Source organism: Notechis scutatus, chromosome 3 (assembly GCF_049901735.1).
Source record: "Notechis scutatus isolate UNSWTSFEM ecotype Mainland chromosome 3, rNotScu1.2, whole genome shotgun sequence".
NCBI classification, from domain to species: Eukaryota; Metazoa; Chordata; class Lepidosauria; order Squamata; family Elapidae; genus Notechis; species Notechis scutatus.
In genome coordinates, this window is record NC_142011.1 from 82234655 (window position 1) to 82262447 (window position 27793).

Sequence of the window (27793 nt, forward strand, 5' to 3'; positions counted from 1 at the left end):
TTGTCTTGGATAGGAACAAATGAAGAGAATTTCAAATGTATGGCATACTTACTCAGGAACAACACCTTCTCAGGAAAAAGCTTTGTCCTAGTCTTTTTTAATTGCTGCTAGGCTGAATGATTACAGGTAGTCCTCCACTTATAACCATTCATTTAGTGACTGTTCAAAGTTACAACAGCACTGAAAAAGTGACTTAAAACACACTTAACGATTGTTGCACCATGGTCACGTGATTGAAATTCGGGCACTTGGCACTGGGCCTTTATTTATGATAGTTATACTGTCCTGGGATCAGGCAATTACTATTTGCAACCTTCCCAGCTGACTTCCAAAGAGCAAAGTCAATGGGGAAAGCTTAACAACTGCAGCAATTTGCTTAACAACTGAGGCAAACAGGTGATTAAATGGGGCAAAACTCACAAAACTGCCTGCCTCAGCAATGGAAATTTTGGCTCAGGTGTGGTCATAATTCGAGAATGGCCTTTATATTTCAGCATAAATGACACCTTTCAATATAACTAACCCTAAGCTTCCAGATGGTATATTCACAGCAAAAAGATATTCTTGCTATGTGTAGAAGTATCAATAATGTCTTTTATACAAAGATTATTTCCACATAGATCACTTGCCAGAAATTTAACCCCCCCACCTCAAATATCTTTCAGAAACTTGCTTCCTTCGATCCCTTTTTAAAAAGAGGATGTTCAATCTCTGAGAATCCTAAAAGTTGCTGAAGGTGCAAACAAATCTCAACCAGGCACTTGGTGGAAAGAGAAATATCTGCCTTAAGTGGCCATAACCCAGAAGAGGAGCTGTTTGCAATCAATAGATAAACCTATCTGTAAAAAAAAATAGGTTTCTTTACTTTGCAAAAATACCATATTAACAAGTCAGCATGATGTCAATTTATCTGAAATTGACGACAATATAGCTGAGTAAAGTGATACTATTGGCTTGATGGAAGCTCAGGCTTTCATTCTAGCCAAGGATGAGTAACATGAGCTCTCAAAGCTGTCTGCAGCCTCAGGACTGCAGAAATGCACGGAAAATGTAGTGGATTAAATTGAACCACAATTTGAGAACAGGAATCCAGAATTCCTACCAACAGCAAATTCAGGTTCAATAATGTGTTATATGCCTTATCATTTAATGCCTTGTTTGGTTGCTGTCAAAACAAAAGCAATTAGATATTGGATAATAGATATGTAGGGTTTGATTAGACTGTGAAACTGTTTGTTATAGATCAAAGATAAATAATTTAATTTTAGTCTGAATAAATTATTCCACCTGACAGCCCTCTCAGTATGCATAAGTTTCAATATTAAATTTGTTTTGTTTATGATGGCTGGAGAAAATATTATTTTCTGTATTAAAAAACCCCTTCCTGCCTGAAACACCACATTCTTTTATAAAATTCTCTCACAAAGTAATTATTTTATTTATATTTCTTTGGTTTTGAATAAATGATTCTTGAACGGCAGGTGTATTTGTATGTTAACAATACACTAAAACCAAGGAGAAATGAAAGCACCTGTGGATTTCTGATTTGGTATGAAGTGAATGTTGTTTTGTGGGAGGACAGCTGGATGCTGCAGGACATGAAATCTGTTTTTTCCATTTTGTGTCATGTGTCATAATAAACTGTCACAGGAAGCATTCCTGTGGCAGTCAAAGCTATCGCTTGCATGAAAAATCATTACTCAAAACTAAGATAGAATTAGAAATTACACGTTTCTTGCAGAGTTTGATGATTTTTGTTGTTAACCTTGCACTATTGTTTGTGTCTTTGTGTGTGTGCATGCGCCTTTGAGTCATTATTGAACTTTGGCAACTCCTTGCATTTTTCTTGTCAAGATTTCAGAAGTTTTTTGCCATTGCCTCCTTCCTAGGGTTGAGAGAAACTGGATCAAGGTCAACCAGAGGGTATTGTAGCTAAAATGAGACTAGAATTCATAGGCTGTTAATTTTTGGTCTGGTGCCTCAACCACTACCACTAACTGACTCTCACTTTCGAAATACCTCTCTATAATTAACAAAAGCTAAAACATTGAGTTAAAAAAAAAATCTAAAAGGAATTTGTGGAAAGAACTGGATTATGTGGTTTTGTTTTATATTGTATTTATATTATAAATGCAGTGAATGACTCTCCTCCATGCTGCATTGAGAGCCCAGGATGGGTTGACTCCTTCCTATGACATCATTTAGCTGAGTCTGTACTAAGATATAAAAGCCAGCCCCCGGGAGAGACCCCAGCTTTTGATTCAGCTCCTTTCAGTCAGTAGCTGTGTCTCTGAAAGCGTTCTGTTAGATAGCACTCACCAGCAATCTTCAGTACTTTTTCCTCACTTCAAGCAGCTCCCAGGGATTTGGGCAGCTGCTCTTCCAGGAGAGCAGGGCTCTCTCTCTCTCTTTCTCTCTCTCTCTCTCTCCTGCAATGTTGGGAGCAGCATTACCAGAACTCTGTGCAGGCAACTTGGGCAGCGTCTGTAGACCTCCCCTACACCTGTGGTTTGAGTGGTCGTAAAAAGCGATCGGCAAACCAATAAAGTCTTTTTGAAGTTTTGGGTGGTTGCACTTCCCCAAGACCTCTTAAGTTGTGCACTATTGAGATAAGCCTCCCGAAAACCTTCCATACCATTAAGGAAAATGTATTTGATCTCTATTCTGTAAAGAAATTAGGCTTTCAGGTGACAGGGATGGTGACTCACTTGTTTGTTTCTTTTTTGAATGTGGTCATATCCTTATTAATAAATTTTGTCACACAAGGGATTTCCTTGTTGTATTCCTGGTCATATTCACATAATTTTGCAAGAGTCCCGTTGTTGCATTTTTCATGTCTTATATTTACCCACTGCTTCTATTACTGTTGTTGTTACCAAAAACACTCACATTAAGGAAGAAAAGCTAGAATAGTAGTTTAGTGGCTTTATTTATTTATTTTTTTAATTAGGAGTTGGTAGCATCATAAACATTAAATGTTTAGCCCTTAATGTCTATGGAGATTCTCAGTCATCCAGGTCATGGTTGCCCCAAGGTGCTTTTTCAGAACTAAAGAAGCTTCTTGGATGAGAAGCAAAACGTCTTCAAAGAAAAACCAGGAAGTCCAGTTGCCTTTTGAAAAAACACCTTTGGGTTCAGCTCTTCAGCAACTCTTTGCTCTAAATGTAGAGCAAAAGAGTACAAATTGTCCATTGGACTGACATAACTTAAGAACGATTAAATCAGAAGCCTGCAGTTTCCAGCATCTAAGGCAGGGGTGTCAAACTCAAGGTCTTTGGGCTGGATCCGGCCCATGGGGTGCTTAGACCTGGCCTGTGGGGGCACCCTGGAAATACAGTAGATAAGGACTAGCCCGCAGCGCCTCTGCCAGCGAAAACAACTTTGTTTTCACCGGCAGAGGGCTGCAGGAGGATTACCCCAGCCCTGCCCAGGCTACCACAGGTGCCCCCAACACGAGTGATATCGAGTTGGCCATACCCATCCTGGCCACACACACCCCAGCCATGCCGACCTGGCCCTCCAAGGTCAAACACAACCCTGATGCAGCCCTCAGTGAAATAGAGTTTGACACCCCTGATGCTCTTCCAGGAGAAGCAATACTTCTCAATCTCAGCAACTTTAAAAGATGTCCAGTAGACTCGAACTCTTAGAATTTCCCAGCCAGCCGCAAGCGATTCACATGCTGCTGAATGAGTGGTCATTAAAGAGAACCACCTTTATTTCATAGTGCCTTTAAATCTAAACTATTTTTTTTATCAATAGAGTTTTTGTTTATCTGGCCACTGATCTTGTTAAAACTTATAGGAAACTGCTATTGCAGGAAAATCTAAGGACAAAGTCCTATCAGATATTTCTGCTGATGGACCTGTTTTCCTGGGCAGATTCAGGACCTGAAAATTGTCTGGCTTTATAAATTTGTTCCAACTAACCACTTTTCTTCCAGAGCAGTCTTTCAATACGTAAGTCTTGTGCCTAATAATCCATCAAGTTGAGTCTTCTATACAATCTTAATTATTCAGTGATAACATTAAATATAAAACAGTAATGTTAATGAATGTGTGGATGTGTGCACTATTCTTGTCAGAACTGGAAAAAATGTGCATTTCATGGTGAATGATAGCTTCAGTTTACTCTCTTTCTGAAGCAGTGGAAAATCTAATTGCTTTTAAAACAAAATTATATCATAGTGAATTATTTATCACTGTCAATAACAGTAGTGAAATTTCTGGATCTGCATTATGATAGGGATGAGCTATAGAAATATTTGCAGCAGAGATTAAAAATGTATATGTGTTATAGAAGCAAGAGTTGGATTTTGCTGAGGATAAGGTTTTTTTAAAAAACCATTTGTAAATCTGCTTTTCTCAAGGCCACAAAAACAAACCTTCGACAGATACTCCATCTTGAAGAATTCAGACCCAAGCCAACCTTGCTGATTAAAAGGAAATATGTAAGAAGTAAAAGGATTATAAATCTGGAAGTATTCCTCAAGCATACGTTTTCCAAATATATTAGATTATTGTTGTTGTTAGTTGTGAAGCCGTGTCCGACCCATCGCGACCCCATGGACAATGTTCCTCCAGGTCTTCCTCTTCTCTACCATCCTCCAGAGTCCATTTAAACTCACGCCTACTGCTTCAGTGATTCCATCCATCCATCTCATTCTCTGTTATCCCCTTCTTCTTTTGCCCTCAATCTTTCCCAGCATTAGGCTCTTCTCCAGTGAGTCCTTCCTTCTCATTAGGTGGCCAAAGTATTTGAGTTTCATCTTCAGGATCTGGCCTTCTAAAGAGCAGTCAGGGTTGATCTTCTCTAGGACTGACCAGTTTGATCTCCTTGCAGTCCAAGTGATTCGCAGGAGTCTTCTCCAGCACCATAGTTCTAAGTCCTCAATTCTTTGGCGTTCAGCCTTCCTTGTGGTCCAATTTCACAGCCATACATTGCAACTGGGAAAACCATAGCCTTGACTATACACACTTTTGTTGGCAGGGTGTTGTCTCTGCTTTTTAGTACGTTGTCTAGATTTTCCTAGATATATATTGGATATATATTGGATATAATCCTGGTCAACACAGCTGAAGAGTGTTGATCTATGATAACCCCCTACCCCTGAAAGCTTTAATTGATTTCTTTTTGATTTTACAACTTTCTTTCATATTAATATGTAAAACATAAATACAATTATTTTTAAAATTATTTTTAAAAGGTTATATTAACTGAGGTCACAGAGTCACATGCAGCCTCCAAAAATGCTCCAAAAATTGCTACCAAACTATAATATTTAATATGGCAGGATGAATAAAACATCTCTGGGGGGGAAATCATATTAACTTAATGGAATTTAATGTCAAATAAATTTACATTAAATTAAACTTAGTTTTTGCTCTGACCCACTTTTATATCATGGGCTCACTTTCTGTTTGAATGTGCCTCTTTACACAATGGGGTCAGTGGTCCCATTTCTGAACTCCAAAAAGTTTTCAACCTTACAATTACAGCTGTGGAATCTCAAATAACTGTTCTTTCGGATAAAATCAATGAAATATCTGTCAACTTCCCTCCTTGATACATTTGATATGCTTTCAATAAATAATGTATGTATTTAATTTAGAAATAGATTAAAAGGACAAGAAACTGAAAATGGAGAAATAGGACAAAACACGATATTAGTGTAGTTCAAAAAGTGAATCAGAGATGGCTCATCTTTTAAAATAAGTATTGGAAACAGGAACTCTTCAGGGGACAGACTTATTCAGTAGATAGATAAATTAGTGAGCAAAACAGTAATACTGCTGTTGTTCCAAACCTGAGATAAGATCACAGTATTTTGTAACTCCTGCCCCCAGAATTCACTGGGGAACAAACCTGTCTGTTCTTTGTGCAGTTTAGATAACAATCTTTGAAGATCTTACCTAAAGTTCCTAAAAGTGTAGAAACCAATACATTGCTCTGTCTGTTTTTGAAGCACTTTGTATTAGCTGTAGCGGGAGTAACCCTACCGGTGCATATTACATTAACACAAATGAAATTTTAAAGAATTTTCTTTGACTTATGTCCAAAATTTTTTTGATGTGTGTGTAGTGTTTTCTCCACTTGAATAAAATGTCCTTTATAAATCTTTAATGTTATTTCTTTTTTTAAAAATAAAGTTTTATTTGGGTTTTCACACATACGAAATACAAGTAAAACATCTTTTTTGAAAATAGCATGGTCTTGGGTTGAACTTCTTTATACAAACACAAAACTCAATTTCATGCTCCTTTTTGTATTCTATTCCATATCTTATACTATTTTACATTTTCTGTACAGTTTTTCTCCTCTTTTAATTTTCTCAATTTTATTTTGATTATCTCATCTCAATTCAAATCATTATATTTATACTTTTGTCTGTTCTGTTTCAATTTCATATTATCTTTTCTCATTAAACAAATTTTCTCCTGTAGTTACTAATTGGAGTATGATACCTTTATATCTTTTAATTACATCCATTCAACTCTTATTTAAACTTCAATATATACCTTGAGGTTATAACATTCAATATAATACATAATACATAACTTCTAATCGAATTCTGCTTGGTACATTCTTATAATACACATTATTATTATTTTTTAAAAAAGAAAGATTGTAAATATATGTAATTATAAACCCTCATTCCATTCCAGTTCAGTTCTATCATTAATAATCATTAAAATCTTAACATCTTTAACACTTCTTTTCAATTAAATATCATACTTCCTTAAAAACACATATAATCTCCATAATTAATTTTTCCCTTATTTCTCTTCACATATGTTTTATAAATCATTAAATATACCTTTTGTTACATTTATTTATTGACAAGCATACCACTGAATTACGATAGCTATTTTATCAGACATTTTAATCATACATTGTTTCATATTTTCTAAAATTATTTCTGTTTCTAATATAACCATACTATCTTATGTAGCTTTGCAGAATCCCTTTTTCCATTAAGTTTTCACCCATTATCTCTAAATAGGCCCTGTTTCTCTATATTTTGCTTCTGTCCTTTATAACTTCTTTTCCTTTCTTTCTTCCCTCTTTTCTTCTCCCTCCCCTTTTTACCCCCTTGTCTCTCTAGTTCTAATTCTCTCTTCTGCATTTCCCTCTTCTGTTGCTTTCTGATTTTATACTTATTTTTCACTCTAATTTTTTTGGAATTGTTTTTCCCAATCTTAAACTTTCCATTATCTTCCCCCCCCTTTCCTTTTTCCCCCCCATCTAAGATTACTTGTTCATTAAAGATGGCTTCTTCTTTGTCACAATCTTCTTGTTCTGCAGGCATTTCTTGTTGTTTCTCATAATTCCAAATCTCCATTTCTAAAAACTGAAATACGAAGCCAAAAGAACCTCTTCCTTCTTGTGCATCTTCTTTGTACTTTTTAAGTTCCATTTTCAGTTCTTCTAAAAGTGGAGCCATTTTAAACAGTTTTAAACAACCACCCGATTGATTTTAGTCATTCAAAACAACAACCAAGAATCCAGAAATCATCAAGTAATCCAGATAGTCCCGAGTTATATCTTCTTATTTCTTTTTTGACTTTCTCTTCCTGGGGTTTTTGTTGCGATATTTCAGTTAGAATGTATCTTTTGGAAGTCTTGTTGAGATTTTGCTGTAAGTTCTTTTTTTAATTCCAGGCAGTCTCCTCCCTTCCAGATCCTGCCCTTTTATTCTTCTTCTCTCCTTTCCTGTGTTCAAAAGCTTTTAATTATCCAGAAATCTTTATTATCCCTTTGACTTTTTATTTTCAGCATTAAATGCCTATTGATGTCAAGGTGGATTTTTTTCCAATTTCTTGCTCAAATCTCTTAGCTATCAGTATAGGAAAAGGAGAAAACCAAATCTTTTCCCTTTTTTCTCTCCTTCGCAGCTTAAAAATCTTCTTAGGGAACAATGTTATTGTTTTTTAACAGTTTCAATTCCAGGGTACCTTATTTGTTGCTTTTGCTGTTTGACCCGGTCAACTAAAACTTTCTCTTCTTATCTTCCTCCTGCACATTCTTTTCCGGTCGAGTTCTTCTCTGTGGTGGCCATTTCTGACCACCGCTGCAACCGCCTTCGGGAAAGGGAGTAATGGCCAGCCGGGGAGGAGAGATGCGGCTCTCCTCAACCCTGCAAGCAGTCTCCCCCCCTCTTCACCACCTCTACGGGGGGTGGCTTAGCCCCAAAACCAGCCAGCTCGGGGCACTCCAGCGGCGAGCATGGATTGAAGCCTCGCAGAGACGAGGTTTCGGTCTGTCACTGAAAAAGCTCAAACCGGAAGTCCCATCTTTAATGTTATTTCTATTCGTTTAAAAAATAGGTTGTGTAATCTCTCACTAAGAAAGACATTAATAGGATCCAACAGTTAACTTTCAAAAAATGAACAAGAGTGAAGAGAACATGAGATCTAGTGTTGACAGAAATGGTGTTTTTGTATCTATAGCTATCTTTTACTTGTTATAGAACCATGTACTGCATATTATTAGCCTATCCTTTTTTTTTTACTACGATTTTCTTGCAGGGAATTCTGTATCCAAGATGGTGACCTCAATTCCATTGACAGAATGAGATGTCTGGAGATGAAATGGTTGAGTCACAACTCAAGCAGCCTTCAGTTAACCTCTTGACTTGTTTACATGAAGAGATTTCAGTTCTTTAGCTCAGAATAAACAGCATTACTTGGAGTTTCAGTAAGCTTTAGTCCTCCCTTAGGCATGAAAGCCAGCTGGGTGACTTTAGGCTACTCACTTTTTCTTAGCTCAACCCACCTCACAGGATTCTTATAGATAAAATAGGAAGAGGGAACATTAATTGCCTTGAAGATGCAAAATAAAGACTGGGTGTACATCAAGTAAACAAAATAATAAATGCATCTGGAATCCAATAGTTTTTTTTTTGTTTTGTATCTGGCCTTGTTTAACTATTGCTCTGTGAAATCAAAGGGGAAAAGGAGGTGGAGAGATGGAGTAATGATAGCAGGGCAACTATATGTAATCTTTCCTAAACATTATCTCTCTGCATTTCTGCTATTTCCACCTGAAATGATTATGCTGGCTGGAGAAGATTGGTGTCTCTTGTACTGCACATCTAGGGAAGAAACCTAGTAGATCTCACACAATTCTCAACATCCTATTTTGAACCCCATTTTTTTCCTCCTCATAATTAATTAAGTCATAATTAAGCATTCTGGGAGCGTCGGAAGATGCTGGGATTCAGCTTTGTAAAACTCTGACCCTGCAAGGGGCAGAATCTGATCGGATTCTGTTGTCGACCATAGAGTTCTGCAGAACGATGGCCAGAGTGTTTTCTCTGCTGGGCCTAACTAATTTTGTCACTGACTGTGTTTTTCTGCCGAGGAACAATGATGAAGGAGGGTAAGAGTGAGAGGATAAGCTGGGGTTATCATTGATTGATTGATTATATTGACTTACATAGCCTTGCTTCTCCTTATTGTGAACACTAAGGTCAAAAAACCAGAAGAAGAAGAATAAATGATCACAAAACAACAGCAAACGCTCTAGTAGCATAATGGCTGCCGAGGGCAATCTTATGTCTAACCCCATAATCCTTAGTCATAAGAAACTACAATGACAAGCTCACCTCACACCTACATCTAGGTTAGTTGTTGGTTCTTCAGGATCTCAGCAGTTTAAAAATGGCAACATTGATTACTAGGGTAGTGGCAGAATATAAAGCCTCTTTCACTAGCGTGTGTATGTATACCCGCGCTCACACATGAGGATGTGGGTGTGAATGGAAGGAAGGTAAGTCTTCACTTAGCAACCTTTCACAGATATGTGACGACAAGATAGATTTGTGACCAGTCCTCGCATTTATGACCTTTGTTAAGTTTGTAAAAGAAAGTGAAATAAGATCATAAGCACAGTTTGCAGTTTTTAGTATCCACTTCACTTAAAGACTGAATTGTTGGTCCCGATTTGTGGTTTTGTTTCGATTTGTTTTTACTTTGCCTTTTCGGTTCCTTTTAGTAATAAAAGTAAATACACCGATCATCATGATTTTTATCATGATTAATTAGCATTTTCTGCCAATGATCTTAAAAGTGTATGGCATGACCAGTTTTGGAATGTGCTCACAGATGTTGGAACTCTTGAGATAAACACTATTTTTAATTTTAAGATTATATTTTCCTCTCTTCTGTTGATATCAAGTTGCTGAAGAAGTTTTCATAATGCTTTAATTTACTTTTAACATTACTATTTACCAGAACGTCTTAAATCATAGTATTCTGAATAACAAACAAGTTATGGAGATTTATTAGTTTTGTTGTAATTGTTCATTATTAGTTCCAATAAAAATATTGAAAATATTTTTTATGCTTAAAGATGTTGGGCAACTTCAATAATAGACACTAATATACTTGTTCTCTGTAATGCAATTAGCTAGATAAAAATGAGTTTGAATGAGATATTTTTTTCCTTTTATGGAAACAGCTGTGATAAATATAATAAATATTACATGTACATTTTTTAGTTTTATAATGCTTATAAACTACAAAGCTAAAGGACAGTGGAAATGATGCTAATATTCTCAAAGAACATCCATCTTTAAACCTTGAACATTTACTCATTCTTGCTAAGTAATTACGAATTTCAATCAGTTGAGTAATAAATTCCTTGGCATTTATTAGGGTTTTTTTAAAAGATACATTTGTAGTAATAGATAAACTCTATATAATATGGAATGTTTTGAAGCTATACAAGGTAGAAGAGAATCCCTTTGTGAACTAGCATCCTTGAAATATATGAGCTGATGGGGAATGAGGGGAACTGCAGTTGAGGACGTTTAGTTGTACTAGACTGGGGGAAAATGCTTTCAGATTTCCAGTGCCCATTGTCTGTTTTCCTTGAAGCATTTGAAAGTAAAGCTGATTTGGAATTAATTATCTATATTTATTATCATGACAATATACCTCTACATCTTTCATTGAGTCTTGCAGCTTTTTGTGAACATGGATTGGAGTATAGCACAGGTCCCACTGGGATCTGCTTTGCTTCATAGGAGATATACTCTTGAAGTCCAGTTTTTGCCCTTGAATCCTGAGAACTCAAACATACATACATACATACATACATACATACATACATAAACCTGTACTGTTCTGTAGTGTTTTTCTGATGGCAAAAAATCTAAGGCATGCTATACTTTACCATACTTATGTAAATATTCATCCCTTTTCATCTGAAGGGTGATGATGAAATATGTTTTTTATTTTAATACAGTTGCAATGTGCAGTTGATTTCCAACATAAGTCACGTAGCCTACAGAATGCAGTCAAAGTCAGTCAAGTTCATTTTCAACTTATGGTTCTAATTTTTGAAGGCCTGGTTCTTTGAGGACCCTTGCAAATGGCCCTTGATGTAACTTTTCCCCAAGTATCTGGTATGTGTGTTCCCCAGCAGCGTTACTTCAGTTACCAATTTTCCCGTTATCCGTTGAGCAACCTGGCAATAAAGCCTTGGATAAAGCCAAGTCCATACATATTTTTTCCACATCTGATTGGTGCAGGTCACCAATTTTTAGCTCAAGAATAGTATGGTAGATAAAATTGGTCGCCTTTAATCATATTGAATAACACAGCTGCTCAGCTTCTAACCCTTTACCAAGTAAGATTGGGTGAATGGGATCGAAATGCGTTGCAGCTGTGCTACTACTAGAGTCCAAAACTAATACGATAACAGATGTGAGGGACAGCAGGAAAAGCATCAGCGCTAATCAGTTTTATCAAAGTCCTTGGTATATATTTAGTTCCTTCCTCAAATCTTAACCAAGTACTATTCTAAATTTTAAGGACTCTTAAATATTTGCATTGTTTTCTTAAAAGAAGAAGCTAAGGGAAGTGCAAAAAAAATCAACCTCCAATTTAATTTGCTACAGAAAATGAATTAATTACTCATAATATTTAGAAATATTTTATATAGAAGAATTCCTTGGTTTCATCTGTATGTTAAATAACATTTAATACAGGTAGTTCTCAACTCACAACAGTTCATTTAGTGATCGTTCAAAGTTACAACGGCATTGAAAAATGTACATCACCATTTTTCAGAGATACGACCTTAGTAGCATCCCTACAATCATGTGATCAAAGTTCAGATGCTTGGCAATTGGTTCATATTTGTGACTATTGCTGAGTCCCAAGGTCATGTGATCCCCTTTTGCGAACTTCTGAGTAAAGTCAATGGGGAATCCAGATTCAATTAACAACTGAATCTGACTGAACACAGGTACTGGTAGTCCTCAAGGTATGAACACAATTGAGCCCAAAATTTACATTGCTTAATGAGAAATTAGCTAAGTGAGTTTTGTCCCTTTTGTTATGATATGTACAGAATAACCCTTGAGTAAAAAGGATATGCACATGGAAACGTTTATGAGAGTAGTTATGAATAATTATTTAGCCACACACAGATGCACTAAATTGAGTTAAAGTTTACTTTAAGAAATAGCACAGTCCAATAAACAATCCAGGTCATTTACAGTTAACAGTCCAAAGAATATCCAATTACAAAGTCTTCTTACTGGTTGCCTTTGTCATTTACAGTAAACAAAAATATCCAGCATAAATACAACAGAGATAGCAACAGAATGTCAGAGATACAGAATGTCAGAGAGAACAAGTCATGATCTCTATAGCTCCCTCTTATGGCAACTTGCAACACAATCAACCAATCAATACAGTGATTTTGTCTTAAAGCTACAAACATACATTGTTGGTTTATATATTGCCAACCCAACTAATTTGTGGACAGATTCCTAATACCTTTTATGACTTTTTTGCCACTTTTGTTAAGTGAATCGCTGCAGTTATTAAATTAGTAACACACAGTGGTGGGATTCAAATATTGTTGTCACCGGTTATGTGGGCGTGGTTTGGTGGGCGCGCTTTGCGTGCATGCGCATGCCAAACATGCACTCAGGCACAGAGGCTTTCTAACTCGTCTCCTGAAAGCCTGCACAATCCCGGTCGCTTCAGCAGCTGCTTCGTGGCACTATTCTGTGCCGCGCAAAGCAGCTGCGCTTCAAATTCAGCGGATAAAGGTGAGTATGGGATCCCGGGCAAGCGGGCGGGCCCAACAGCAGAGCAGTGGAGAGAACTGGTTCGGTCTCCGCTGCTCATCGCTCCTACCGGCTCATCTGAACCGGTCGAATACCACCACTGGTAACACAGTTGTTAAGGGCTGCAACAGTCGTACGTGTGAAACATGACCAGAAGTCACTTTTTTCAGTGCCATTGTAACTTCAAACGGTCACTAAGTGAACTGTCATAAGTGGAGACTACATGTACCGTTTTCATCTTTTTCATAGAAAAGGACAAAATACCCTTTAAATAACTCTCAAAAACTTAGAGAACTCATTCAGTGACAACTGTTGTTCTGTTGGAGGGTTAAAGAAAGCCTTGCTTGCAGGAACATGTTTCATTGAGTAACGTGCTTAGAAAAACTGTTGCCAGGAGAAGAAAACACACTGTGGACTGTTTTATCTGCTTGATTATGTGCCTGAGCTGCAGGTTAGCCAGAAGATGTAGATGCTGCCTTTTTACCTATAGTATATTAATGAGATACAATAAGGAAGGGGATAAAGATCTAGAGGAGCCACTGGAAGATTTCTGAAGGCATTTTGTAAAACCTGCAGATATCTGAGTAAGAAATAAAATTGGATTTAGTGCTAAGGAAATGAAAGTAATTGCAGAATAAATTATGTGATGTTATTTTTTATGGTGTTTTTTTTCCAGTTTATCATTTTTGTGTTCATCAAAATTCTACTAGATGTTTAGAAGGACTTTCTCCCCCCCCCGGCCCCCGCTTTAATACAACATTATTTTTAAAGAAACGTTTTTTAAGAAGCAATGTGATGAGTTGTAAAATTAAAGGGAAGTCATCTCAATAAAGGAAATAAATTTGCAATAAAAAGAGCACTTTTCAGGATTCTTACGTCTGACATTGTGAGCTATCCTCTTTTATTATAATAGTTTGTGAAACGTTTTTCTTGTTGCTGCTTCTTAATGTGTAGAGGCACATCCTTTAGGAATTGTACTTTAAATCTATTAAGAGCCTAAGAATTCCTCTGGAAAGAACAGAGTTATGAGGATATGTTGCAGGTATGCACAAAGATTTCTCAAAAAGCTTAAGCATCCATTCTGAGTTCCTTACTATCATAACGTTGGATTGAACCCATGTACAATTCTCTGCAGCACCAGGAGTCAAATTATTATCACTCTTAGCTCTGAGGAATATGAAGAGAAGCACTACTTGATAAGAGAGAACCACTACACTATACTATACTGGAGCATGTGTTTTCATTCCTGTTTTCTGTTAAAAGAAAGATTATGTTCATGTCCTGTATATTTCCTTAAAGCTATAGTAATCTGCTGTTACAATATAATCGAGACATGACATACATTTTTTCCAGTACTGAGTATATAATGACTCAATATTTTTCCTTAAGAATTCTCTTTGATCTAGTCCATCATTTTTTCCTGCCAGTGACCAATCAGATTTGATAGACTGCCCATCTTTTTTTTAAAAAAAAACATAAGTTTGTTGAGCACTAATAAATGTAATTTATTTCAATTACATTTGCATTCATACTTTTGCTCTTTTGCTATTGTTAATAAAATTAAACACTACAGAAGCTATTGAATACAAAACGTATTCAGTAAATAGATTGTATTGTCCCATATGTGTGCTTTTGTTGTTTGAGCTAAGAAAACAGTAATATGTGGCTACCATCACTGGCTTTCTAGTACATTCTGACTAGCAATTCATTATTATGGGATTAGAACTGTGTTATGCATTCTTTAGGACTAAGCATTTCTCGTCAAATAAAAAATTAGTTGAAATATACTAACTTGATTTTTTCCCCACATGATTTGATGAAAATGCCCACTTGTATCTATAAAACTTTGAATTTAAAATGACTGAGCTTTTAAAAACATTCTGCTATTGTATTTTAATTCCAGTTTGCTCTAGTATACTGGAAAACATGTGTAAAATACTAGAAATATTTTAATGAGATAGATCTGGTAGTTTAATATTTCCATATATTTGATCATGTTTGCATCTTCAGGCTTGTCCTCTTCTGTAAGATGCAGCATATCATACAGAAGATCTAAGCTATTGATTTTTTTATAAAACAGCACCAAAATCAGGCAAAGCAGGCAGATTGAGTTGCTCACAGAATCACAGATTCATTCAGCGATCTATCTATCTGCCATTGGCTAGCTCAGTCTGTCACATAAAATTTGTTTGCAAGCAAACTCACAAAATTAACTCACAACCCACCATGCATAAATATTGAATTTTTTATTTAAAAAAAAAGCAACTTTTACCCAAAATCAGGCAAAGCAGGCAGGCAGATTGATTTGCTCACAGAATCATTCAGTGATCTATCTATCTGCCATTGGCTAGCTCAATCTCTCGAATTTGCTTGCCATGAGTCTGCACTGAATTTGCTTGCAAGCAAACCTTCAGTCCTAAGGGAGGTTTGGCTGTGCTGAGCCGAAGATCTAAAGACTGGCTAGAAAGCAAGAAATCCAACCATTTCCTGCTTCCCAGCTAATCTCCTGTTCTGCACAGCAGAACAGATGATGGTCAGAAAAAGGAAAAATAGCAATTTAGCAGGCAAGTTTACCGGGTAAGGAGTGAGTGGGCAGGGAGGGTTCCCGCAGGCCATGTGGGTGGCACAGCCTTGTGTTTCTGCTCAGCCTGGATTAATTGCTTTGTGGGGGGTGCTCTGGGGGTGAGATTTCTCTGCGGCCCACCAAAATTTTCTCGCGGCCCACCGGTTGGCGACCGCTGCTTTAGAAGGTGTTTTAAAATCCAAGATATATTGGAATATTTAACTATTGGTTCATAACTATGTTTCCTTTGAGGTATTTTACTTTATGCAGAATGAAACATAGTTAGAACAAGACATATAAACTAGGGGATGACACTCTGTTATTAATCTATAATCAGTTAAGTAGAACTGTACTCCATTTGGGATTTTATACATTTCCTTCTCTAGTAATTTCACTAGTTGTCCAGCAATGATTGACCATTTCCATACTTTTGTCAAGGAAAGAGTAAGCATCTGCTCATAGATTCACCAATAGTTGATCTTGACTCAAAGGAAGTCTTAATCCAGTTATAAGTTTAGTGCTGAAGTAGAAGTCATCATAGAAGACTGTTTGCATTCAAGCCAGTTTGAAATATACCTGCCTTCAGAGGTCCAGTGAAACCCATGAAAGTTAGAAAAAGAAAATAGAATTAGGTTCTTCAAAGAGACTTTTTCTCCAGAAACTGTTTAAATAAAAGCAGCTGCTTTTGTAGATCACAGTATGCCTCCCAGTTTCTATATTCAATATAAGATTACTGCTGTCTTTCACCATTTTGTGCTCTGGTCCAAAGAACAGTTCATGTACTTATTAATTAATGAGTGACAAATTAGCTAAGGAGGCTGGTATTTTTTTGAATCTTGTCATTGATCTTTTGTTGTCATTCTTCCAATTGTAACCAAAAGTGTAGCAAGTATCCATAGTGATCTGAGCATACATAACTAAACAGATTCCACAACCTTTCTGGGCCTCCATCATGTTTCCATCATTCAGAATACTGGCTGAACTAATATGTATTTTAATACCTACAAATGTAGGGATTAGTAGGATTACTTTTGAAATAACACATTTGAATCACATGCAATGAGAATCCTTTATCTGAACTGGTCATTTATGGTTTAAAATAGGAAAGTCCTGTGAGTACAAGGCATGCAAAATCTACTATGTATGATCATGGATGTATATAGTTTATGGATAAAGGAAAAGGAAAAGTGTACATATGACAATTTTTTCCTGGCGTGCTTCATTTGAAAAAAAAAATCACTGCATCAGACTCTTTTGTATTCAAATTGTAGGAGAGGCTGATTAATGCCAGTTCTACTTAAATGTTTTTTAAATACTTGTGATGACAGAGAATTAAAAATGTCTTCTTTCTTTTTTAAAAATTCAGAATGATTAATTTAGAAACAATGAATTTATGTAGACAAACTCTTTTAAGGAAGTTGAATCACTGGTTTGAAATTCTTGAGCATTTATAATATTTCCAGCAGAGATTTAATTCAATCTCAAAGGGTTTCTTTGATTCCTGGGTTGCATTTTAACACCTGCTCAAACAAAAACTAAAATCTTTACTTTGTTTTGTAATTGTATAGAGTGGAAAAAGTTGATAGGCTTTCATAGAAAAGGAATTTAGTAAGCTGATGATGCTTACTACAAGGTATTTTCGATGTTCAGACAAAATGGTGCATATGTAACACCTGAAGGAAATCTTTTTACAAGCAATTCGCCGTTAGGCACAGTCATCAAAATATTTCATTTTAAGTATGTGTATGTTTTTCATTTTTCAAATCTTGGGAATGATTATTTGTGAGGAAGAAGGAAAACACATTCAGAATCTCTTGTAATATACTGCTGGTTTTATTGTTAGAACTGCAGACAAATAGGACTAATGCCCACAGCTCAGATGTATTTAGTAGCAGTTGGTGCTTTATTTTATTCTTGAAAATAGCAAAGATTGAAAGAGCGAGCTGTCCTTCTTGCTTTTGTAATAGTTGGGGATAAATTTATCTCAGAGCCCTTGGTCTAATTTTAAAAACACTGCAGGAAAACAGTTCAGACCTTTGATAAGCATTGTCTGTGTCCTCTTTACAGCAAGGTAAAAAAGAGGGGGGAAAATATTGTCCAAGAAAAAAGAGGTTAGAAAATAAGCTTCCACACTCATTTTTACTCTGAGCTTAAATAGTGTTTGCTTATGCTCTGCCCACTATGTAGTCCCACCAGATTACTCTTGAAAGAATATGATCCCCTAGTAAAACAATAACAACCTTGTCTTTGCCTTATATAGGGGCCAGCCATTCAAGGAGAAATTTCTTCGCAGTTCCTTTTCTGAGAGCAAATAAGAATGACATAGTAATAAAATGAATACTTGGAAGTGCTTTCAAACACATTTATTTCAATAATTCTTCAAGCAACTTTGATGAATTTGTTCCACATTTCAGTGAAAAGTGATTGAGAGCAGCTTTTTGAAAGATGTTTTTAGAGTTTGGAAGTAAAATGAACCAAGGAAGCAGAGTTTCATAATTGCTGTAATTACAGCAGTTCAGTAACACTGTGAGCATCAACTTTTATTGATGCTGTTATGGTTGGTCACACAGTCAGATGTTTAGACTGGATTTGGTATTTTTATTCACCTATTGCAAGGCTCTTCAAACTTGACAGCTTTAAGACTTGTGGACTTCAACTCCCAGAAATCCTCCAGTCATGTTAGCTCAGGAATTCTGGGAGTTGTAGTCCACAAATCTCAAACTTGGCAAGTTTGAAGACCCTTGACCTAATGAGTCCTTCCCCCAGAACTTGGGATGGGCAGATGTTATTTGTCCCGTCCTGGCTTGGCTTTGCTTTGCTTGCTGAGGAATTCTGGGAGTTGAAGTCCACAAGTCTTAAAGTGGCCAAGGTTGGAGACCCCTGCCCTAGAAAATACAAGAACAGCTAGGAGGTTCTTTATGTGAAACAAATCTATTTTAACTGGAATAATTACTTTAGCTGACTGAGTATAGGGTTCCCTGGATGTTTTCTTTGACTGGGTTTTTTGAAGCCGGTGTGTTTTGCTTGCAAGGATAACTTTTCTGAACATAATAAAAACACAGGTTTTTACCTAATTATACTCAAAATGCATGTTATTATCCCTTCATTGGAGAGGCGATTATGAGCAATCCCTGCCAAAAACCATAGAAAGTCATGAGATATTAAATGTTTTCCAGCCTGTACAAGTTATTAGCAATATATACAGAATTTAATATACTAGAACTAAACTGGCTTGCTAAGTACATACCAATCTCGAGGCAGTGTGTTTGTTTTGCAAGCATTTCTTAATACAAGTAGTCTTTGCCCAGCAACCATTCCAAGTTAAGACTGGCCCTTGAAGCTGTGGTAGTGACAGCATGCCCGCAATCATGTAATTGAGATCTAGGCACTTGGCAGTGTCCTGGAACCACATAGTCACCATTTGTGATGTTCCCTGCTGGCTTGCCACAAACAAAGTCAATGGAGAAACCAGCAGGAAAAGTTGAAAGTTACTTCAGTAAAGCACTTGCATCCTCCCCCACTTTGTACCAGGCATCGCTAGCTATACTCTTGCTAAGCCTCATGGGCCACTTGCCCACCTTCCCCTGCCCAGCAGCAGCCACTCCTGGCCCCACTAAGCCATTTAACAACAGCAATGGGGAGTGCAGGATTGTCGTCACTAAGCAGTGCATTCCAGTGATGTTGTGCTTTATAACGACATCACTTAGCGATGGAAATTCTGGGCCCAATTACCTTGTTCTTAACTAAGGGATAACCGTAACTCCTTTAAATGAACATCTACTATGTCTACAGGACGATTTTCAATGGTAAATCAATTCACTGAGTAAGAGTATAGAGAAGCTTGTGAAGGAAAGAGCCACTCAGAACTGATGTAGCTTATCCAAATGTAGCTTCTAGGCTACTATTCTCTTTAAATTGAAACATTCCTCACATACCTCCTGAGAATAAATTAGTAAGCATTTTTAATCCTATTTTCCACATTTGCAGACTTAAAAATATCTACTGGCATACTGAATTACATATATAGCACCACCAAATTTCTGCATTTCAAACACCTGGTACCACAAATACAATTAAAATAATCAGACGCAGGAAAAAGATGTGGTTAGACCCAGAATAAAATCCTTGTTTAAGTTAAATACTGTTAAATTATTGAACAAATTGTTTACAATATATTTAATTAATATTATTCTTCATAAACTCTTTTTTGTCATTTAAGAAAATTCACTTTCTTAGCAAGTTTTGGAGCTGTGTTCTGAACTATAGCCAAGAGTTCTGGAAAATATTTCTGGTCTTCAGATATAAAGTTCTGGGCTTTTGCTTTTGCTTTCTTAATCACAATTTTGTTCTTTAGGTGGTTTTGACTTTTCCACATATTGCTAATAGAAGATGAATCTAGTTTAAGTTTGAGTGAAAGAGATAAAATAATTGCTATTATGCAATGTGGGCTGCAAAATATAGGACCACCATTAGGTGGCAACAAGGAGATAAAAAAAACTTAAGCTATTTGTGAGCATCTAGTGAACAAGACAGATTTTTGCAGTCCATAGTAAATTGGATTCAGTATAATGCATAGTAGATTGAATTCACATAAAATCTGTATGTGTAAGTATATCTAATTGGAATAATAAAAGCATTAAAATTAAGTTTTAACTATATTTACTCATTCACACTTGGTTCAGTAATATTGAAGCCTTTAAACTGATGGTTATTTAGGCAGCAAAACATGAAAGATCACTGTATACTTTTCATTTCCCTCCAATCTCAGTTAGTGCATGTAAAAGTCAGGTTTGTATATGATTTGGAGAATGCTGTCTTATGATTAGTGACCTTCCCAACTTATATCAGTTCTGCTTATATGATATGTGGGTTTTGGCATGGCTTTTTATTTACACTATTGTAAACCAGCAAGTCGTAAAGTGCTGCATTCTGACATATTAATTGTAGCAGGTGTGCCCAACCTCCAAGCCATGGATCGGTATTGGTCTATGGCTTGTTAGGAACTGGGCTGCACAGCTGGAGGTAAGCAACAGGTGAGCAAGCAAAACCGAAATCATTCACACCCCCCCCACCATCTGTGGAAAAATGGTCTTCCACGAAACCAGTTCCTGGTGCCAGAAAGATTGGGGAACATTGAATTGTGGCACAAAACTTTGAACTGAAGAATATCTCTCTCTCTCTCTCTCTCTCTCTCTCTCTCTCTCTCTCTCTCTCCCTCTCCTCTCTCCCTCCCTCCCTCCCTCCCTCTCTCTCTCTCTCTCTCTCTCTCTCTCTCCCTCCCTGTGTGTGTATATGTGTGCTGTGTAAAATCTATTTTTTATTCATATAAGAAGATGTTGGAAGAACACTTTGTCAGTAATTCTGTGGTATCAATACTAGTATCTTGCCTTTTGAAATCTTATATTTTTTCATAATAAAAATATTACATTTCCATTCTGTTTATTAACATTATTACTTGAAGGCTTTACAAAGAATAACTAAATTACATTGTGCTTCCTCCTTCGATTGTCTATAGCTCTTAAACTGCAAACAAAGCTGGTTTTAATGAATTTCTTGTAAGGTCATCATTAGGGTAGCCTACATTATTGCAAAGATTTGATTGTATCAAGTAGCTAATTTCTGATAATTGGTATTTTCAGAACTTGTGTTTCATATTTATATCATATTTGTAACTCAGAAGACATTGAGACTCCAATTGTCTCCTGCTTATTTGGAAATAAACTTAAATAAACTGAATTTAGGGAGTTGTTTTTTCATAAAACAATTTAGGTTTGAGTTAAACATGGACAGGCCAGTTACGTCATTCAAGTTCATAATCATGAAAACATTTTCATTCTCTTTTATTTCACTGGACTATAGTAAAGATGTGCTTAACTCATATAGAAAAATATGCTGAATTACATTAATTCTGCCTTCCTGATTCTAGGCCTCCCAGTATTCCAAAGAAACATAATTTCTTTGGCAGTTCAAAGCAAATTTTGATTGTTTTGGTTTTGAGACATTTAATCCTAAAATCAGCCTGCAGATTATTGGATAGACCATAAACCTTGAGTAATAATGTCTACTTTATGGGAAAAGATTAACAGGAGGATTTACATCTGCTAATTATTTAATAGCATTGAAGCATCGCCTGTCCATTACATTAGATTGATTTTTTTCTTTACCATAAGAAATGTTCAGTGTTTTGGAAACAGGAATATAGCAATATTGGAATGGATAAATACGTATAAAGTTGGAAAAATAAAATCACATATGTATTGCTTACTCTCCTTTTTATATGGACAACTGCTCTGATTTAATAATACTACAAATGGCTATAATTTATCAGATAGACTGTTATTATGTAACCTACCCATTACTATTAGATTGATTCTTATTGAAGGTCATTTGCTCTGTATTATTTTCTTTCATTTCTGTCCTAAAAATGTTAAATTAAGATGGTAACTCTAAAACATCTACTAAAATGTTTAAATACATTTAAGGAACATGTTTTAGTGCCACAGTCTTAATTTTTTGTCAATACAGCTTGAGAATATATTTATTCTTAAAATATATTTATTTTATATTTAATAGTAGCTATTGTCCGCAGTTTATATTTTAAAAGTGGCTGCTGTCCACCACTTATAAGAGATAAAATTGAAATTAAAACAAGTAGGAAAAATAGAAATTAAAAATAAAGAAATGCATACAATATTATTATGCTTCTCTGCAGTGAATAACAGGAACTTCTGTTTTGTTACAGGAATGTTTACCCTTGCAGAAGTTGCATCTCTGAATGACATACAGCCAACTTACAGAATTCTGAAACCATGGTGGGATGTATTTATGGATTATCTGGCAGTTGTCATGCTAATGGTTGCCATTTTTGCTGGAACCATGCAGTTGACCAAAGATCAGGTGGTTTGTTTGCCTGTGTTACAGTCTGCTGTAAGCGCAAAAATGCAACCCAGCCCCTTGGGAAGTGCCAAAGCTACAAATATGCCAGAATCCGAAATACCAGCTATTCAGGACAAAGACAAACTGGCAGCCATGACTGTATCTCTTGACACAACATCTGTGACTACGCCTGATGTACGTAGAACTGCTTATCCTCCATTACACACAACTGCTGCAAGTCAGGAAGGAAAGAAGGAGCAGAAAGATTTTCTGGGCCGTAAAACTAACTTGGATTATCAGCAATATGTTTTCATTAACCAGATGTGTTATCATGTGGCTCTTCCTTGGTATTCGAAATATTTTCCCTACCTAGCTCTTATACACACAATTATTTTAATGGTCAGTAGCAATTTTTGGTTTAAATATCCAAAAACCTGCTCAAAAATTGAGCATTTTGTCTCTATTTTAGGGAAATGCTTTGAATCCCCTTGGACTACAAAAGCACTGTCTGAAACAGCATGTGAAGACTCTGAGGAGAATAAACAGAGACTAACTGGGGCCCAGTCCCTGCCAAAGCATGTATCGACTAGTAGTGATGAAGGAAGCCCAAATGCCAGTACCCCCATGATAAACAAGACTGGTTTCAAGTTTTCAGCAGAAAAGCCAGTTATTGAAGTCCCGGGTATGACCATTTTGGACAAAAAAGATGGTGAGCAAGCCAAAGCACTCTTTGAAAAAGTACGGAAATTCCGGGCCCACGTAGAGGACAGTGATTTGATTTATAAGCTGTACGTTGTCCAAACTGTCATCAAAACTGTAAAATTCATATTTATTCTCTGCTACACAGCAAATTTTGTCAATGAAATCAGCTTTGAGCACATTTGCATGCCCAAAGTGGAACATCTGACTGGCTACCAAGAATTTGAATGCACACACAATATGGCTTACATGTTAAAAAAGTTGCTTATTAGTTATATTTCTCTCATCTGTGTCTATGGTTTTGTCTGTCTGTACACACTCTTCTGGTTGTTTCGGTTACCCTTGAAGGAGTACTCTTTTGAAAAAGTTAGAGAGGAGAGCAGTTTCAGCGATATTCCAGATGTTAAAAACGATTTTGCTTTCCTCTTGCACATGGTTGACCAGTACGATCAGCTTTACTCCAAGAGGTTTGGTGTATTTCTGTCAGAGGTCAGTGAAAATAAACTGAGGGAAATAAGTTTGAACCACGAATGGACTTTTGAAAAATTGAGGCAACACGTTTCTCGCAATGCTCAGGATAAGCAAGAATTACATCTTTTCATGCTATCGGGCGTCCCAGATGCGGTTTTTGATCTGACAGATTTAGATGTGTTAAAACTTGAGCTGATTCCTGAAGCAAAAATCCCTGCTAAAATATCCCAGATGACTAACCTTCAGGAGCTACATCTCTATCATTGCCCTGCAAAGGTGGAGCAGACAGCCTTCAGTTTTCTTCGTGACCACCTGAGATGCCTGCATGTGAAATTTACTGATGTTGCAGAGATACCAGCTTGGGTGTACTTACTTAAAAATCTCCGAGAGTTGTATTTGGTAGGCAACTTGAATTCTGAAAACAATAAAATGATAGGACTTGAATCGCTTAGAGAATTAAGGCACCTTAAGATTCTCTATGTGAAAAGCAATTTGACCAAAATTCCATCTAACATCACAGATGTAGCACCACATCTTACCAAGCTGGTCATTCACAATGATGGCACCAAGCTTTTTGTACTGAATAGCCTTAAGAAAATGATGAATGTAGCAGAATTAGAGCTGCAGAACTGTGAACTGGAACGTATTCCCCACGCCATTTTTAGTCTCACTAACTTACAGGAACTAGATCTAAAGTCGAATAGCATTCGCACAATTGAAGAAGTCATCAGCTTCCAACATTTGAAAAGACTAACTTGTCTGAAATTGTGGCACAATAAAATAGTTAACATTCCTTCTTCCATTACCCATGTTAAAAACTTGGAGTCGCTTTACCTCTCCAATAATAAACTCGAATCCTTACCTGTTGCAGTATTCAGTTTACAGAAACTCAGATGCTTGGATGTAAGCTACAACTCCATTGCGGTGATTCCTGTGGAAATAGGGTTGCTTCAAAATCTCCAGCACTTGCATATCACAGGAAATAAAGTGGAAGTTTTGCCAAAACAGCTGTTTAAGTGCTCCAAGTTGAGAACTTTGAGTTTGGGACAAAATTGCATCATCTCAATTCCAGAAAAAATTGGCCAGCTGTTGCAACTAACTAACCTAGAGCTGAAGGGGAACTGTTTAGACCGTCTACCAGCCACTTTGGGTCAGTGTCGGCTTCTCAGGAAAAGTGGACTAATTGTAGAAGATCATCTTTTTGATACATTGCCCTCAGAAGTTAAAGAAGCATTGAATCAAGATACAAGCATTCCCTTTGCTAATGGGATTTAAACAGAGCTCGAACTTGGTGACCAATATAGATCGTATTAAAGAGCACACTAATAAAAAGTTGTGTTGAGAATTTGGAACTTTTTTTTTCTTTTTGTAAGAAAGGACTGTTAAACCGGGTAGAATCTCCTTTTGGTGTTTGTAGTATTTTTTAAACATCACTTCCAACATTTTGGGAGGGCAAAGAAGAAGGGGTGGGGAATCGTTAAAACAATCTTGATTTTTTGTTTCCCTTATGTTTGTAACATGGATGCTGCCGCTTTTGAATGTTTACAAATTGCTTGCCTGCTTAATGTACATGATTAAATTGGTGACCTTTTCTTACTATAAATAATGTTAAATGGCTCTGTTCATTTTAACGTTGTGTTAAAGGCCATCATTTTCTTTACTTTATATTGGAATGATAATTCAAGCAAGTATTATTGCTATTGATCAACAAGAAAAATCTATAGATAATTCAATAGTAAGTAATTCAATATCGTTTTTATCTGCCCCGCAATATGTAAATAGAAATGTGTTTAGGAAGTTTCTCCTTAATTCCAGGTTGCTTCTCTCCTTGATTAGTTTCCATCCATTGTTTCTTGCCTTGCCTTCTGATGCTTTGGAAAATAAGTTGGCAGCCTCTTTTTTTTTGTCAGTCCTTCCAATACTGGAATACTTCTGTCATGTCACCCCATGTCCTTCTTTTCTCTAGACTGGCCGTACTGGTTCCTACCACCGTTCTTCATATGTTTTTGGCTCCAGGCCCTTAATCATCTTGGTTGCTCTTCTTTGCACTTTTTCCAAAATCTCGACATCTTTTTGTAATGTGGTAACCAAAACTGGATTCAGTATTCCGTGTTCCACGTTTTACTAAGGATTTTTAAATGATACTAATACTTCAAGTGATTTTGATTCTATGCTTCTGCTTATACAACCAAGGATTGTATTAGCTTTTTTTGGCTGCTGCTTCACACTGCTGGTTCATGTTTAAGTGATCGTCCACTAGGACTCCAAGGTCGCTCTCACAGTTACTATTTTTGGGCCAGGTTTTGCCTAATCTGTACTTGTACCTTTGTTTTTTCCTGTCTAGGTATAAAATGAAGATATTTTCTCTTGGGTAATACCCATACGATTCAGGCAGGCTTCTGAATAGAAACACATAGCATTCGACTACAAATTTTAGCTGGATTTGGGGCAAAAATTCTATTTGCTAGTTGTGTTTGAAATTTCAGGTTTATTCATGAAATGTTAAAAGAATTGTTTTTATTTACCACCTTTCAGTTTGAAAAACATACTAAAATGTCTTAATCTTTTCATGCTAAATGCTTCTTAGACTATTTAAAATAGATGTTTCTTGTTTTATGGATGTCATTTACATATGAAAAGTTTTTTTTTAAACTGCCATTTAGCTTTTATTCTAAATCAGGAAATAGAAATGACTTGTAAAAAAATTTAAAATCTAGAAAATCGTTAAAAAGCAGTGAAACAATTTGCATAATGGCTCAAGTAGACTAGTAAGGCCTGACTAGGTCAGTGGCAATAATGTTTATATTATAAATATTATAATATTTATGCTCTGCAGTGCTAGAAGCTTGTGAAATAATTTTTGCTTTATCAAATGACATAGAATGTACATCATCAAGAAGCACGCTTCGAGTATCTTTGCAAACAACGTGGAATTTCTTCAAAGCAGGTAGTTGTATATTAGTAGCCTTGCTTTCTCCTCTTTAACTCATCAGGTCAGTATGAATGAACTCAACATTCTACCCAACCACATGGAGAAAGTATTTTCAGCCAGCAGAATATGGTTGCCATAGCACTTTAGATATAAAAGCCACTTTGGCACAAGTACCAAGGGCAAAGAAACCACAGAGGTTCCTAGTTAAATGAGTTCACCTTCCATTATACTCCCTAAAATAGGTGTGTCCAACCTTGGCAACTTTAAGACTAGTAGCCCAACAAGTTGTGGGCTGGCTGGGGAATTCTGGGAGTTGAAGTCCACTGGTCTTAAAGTTGCCAAGGTTGGACACCCCTGCCGTAAAATGAATATACATGCAGTATAAATACAGCTGATTTGTCCATTTATGGCAAGAAGAACATCTGGAGCTGCAGAAGAGAAGATGCTTGGGAGAAAGTGGATCAAAAGACATTGACTTTTCTGAAATGAGAATTCCAGTCTCGTTGAGGAAGCACATCCCTTTATCAGAATAGAAGGAATCATCTGCTATAAAAGACATGTTATAAAAATAAGGAACGCCAGAGCACATGTCTGATGATCACGAGCTGGCGTTTCAATGAATAGGACCTGTGAAAGCGGGCACTGCATTTTCAGTGGCCCTCAGAAACACCTTTGCACATCTGGACCACGGCCACCATCACAAAAGGAGTGGGGAAGCCACATCAGTTCAAGAGCAGTGCTCTGATCAGCAGCAGCCAGATCAGATGAGCTCAAACTGGTCCTTCCATGCTTGGCTTGTTTACTACTTTAGTTGTTATGTAAGCTGGTCAGTTACCATATATAAATAAATAAAAGTCTCATGTGGCCCTTTAATTATTATTTGCAGCTGCCAGTTTCTTTTGCTTTGCGCTGCTCTGTTGCTATTTAAAATCAAGGACCTAGCAAGAGGCAATATCATGCCATTTGCTAAAAGTCATTCCTGACCTGCGGCAGGGCGGGGGAAACATTTCAGTAAGAGGACCAGAGGAAGAAATGTACAGTATAGAACAATTAAAATCCAGCCCCCCATTTTACAGATGAAAATGCTGGAGCCACGACCGAAGGATTCTCCTCCACAAAACACTGCAGATTTTTTTTTACATAAATCGATCCCAGATTCACACCC

At 36.6% G+C, this 27793-nt stretch overlaps 1 protein-coding gene across 8 annotated transcripts in view; it reads left to right on the plus strand.

The window, feature by feature from the left end:
* The window catches only part of LRRC8D (leucine rich repeat containing 8 VRAC subunit D), an 86180-nt gene extending 58692 nt beyond the window's left edge, over positions 1 to 27488 (plus strand). For all 8 annotated transcript variants that reach the window (XM_026674113.2, XM_026674121.2, XM_026674116.2 and 5 more), the window contains one exon: positions 22393 to 27488. In XM_026674113.2, the coding sequence (XP_026529898.1) occupies positions 22395 to 24971 (2577 nt within the window). In that variant the 5' untranslated portion in view covers positions 22393 to 22394 and the 3' untranslated portion in view covers positions 24972 to 27488. The remainder of the gene's footprint in view (positions 1 to 22392) is intronic.
* The last annotated feature ends 305 nt before the right edge of the window (positions 27489 to 27793 follow it).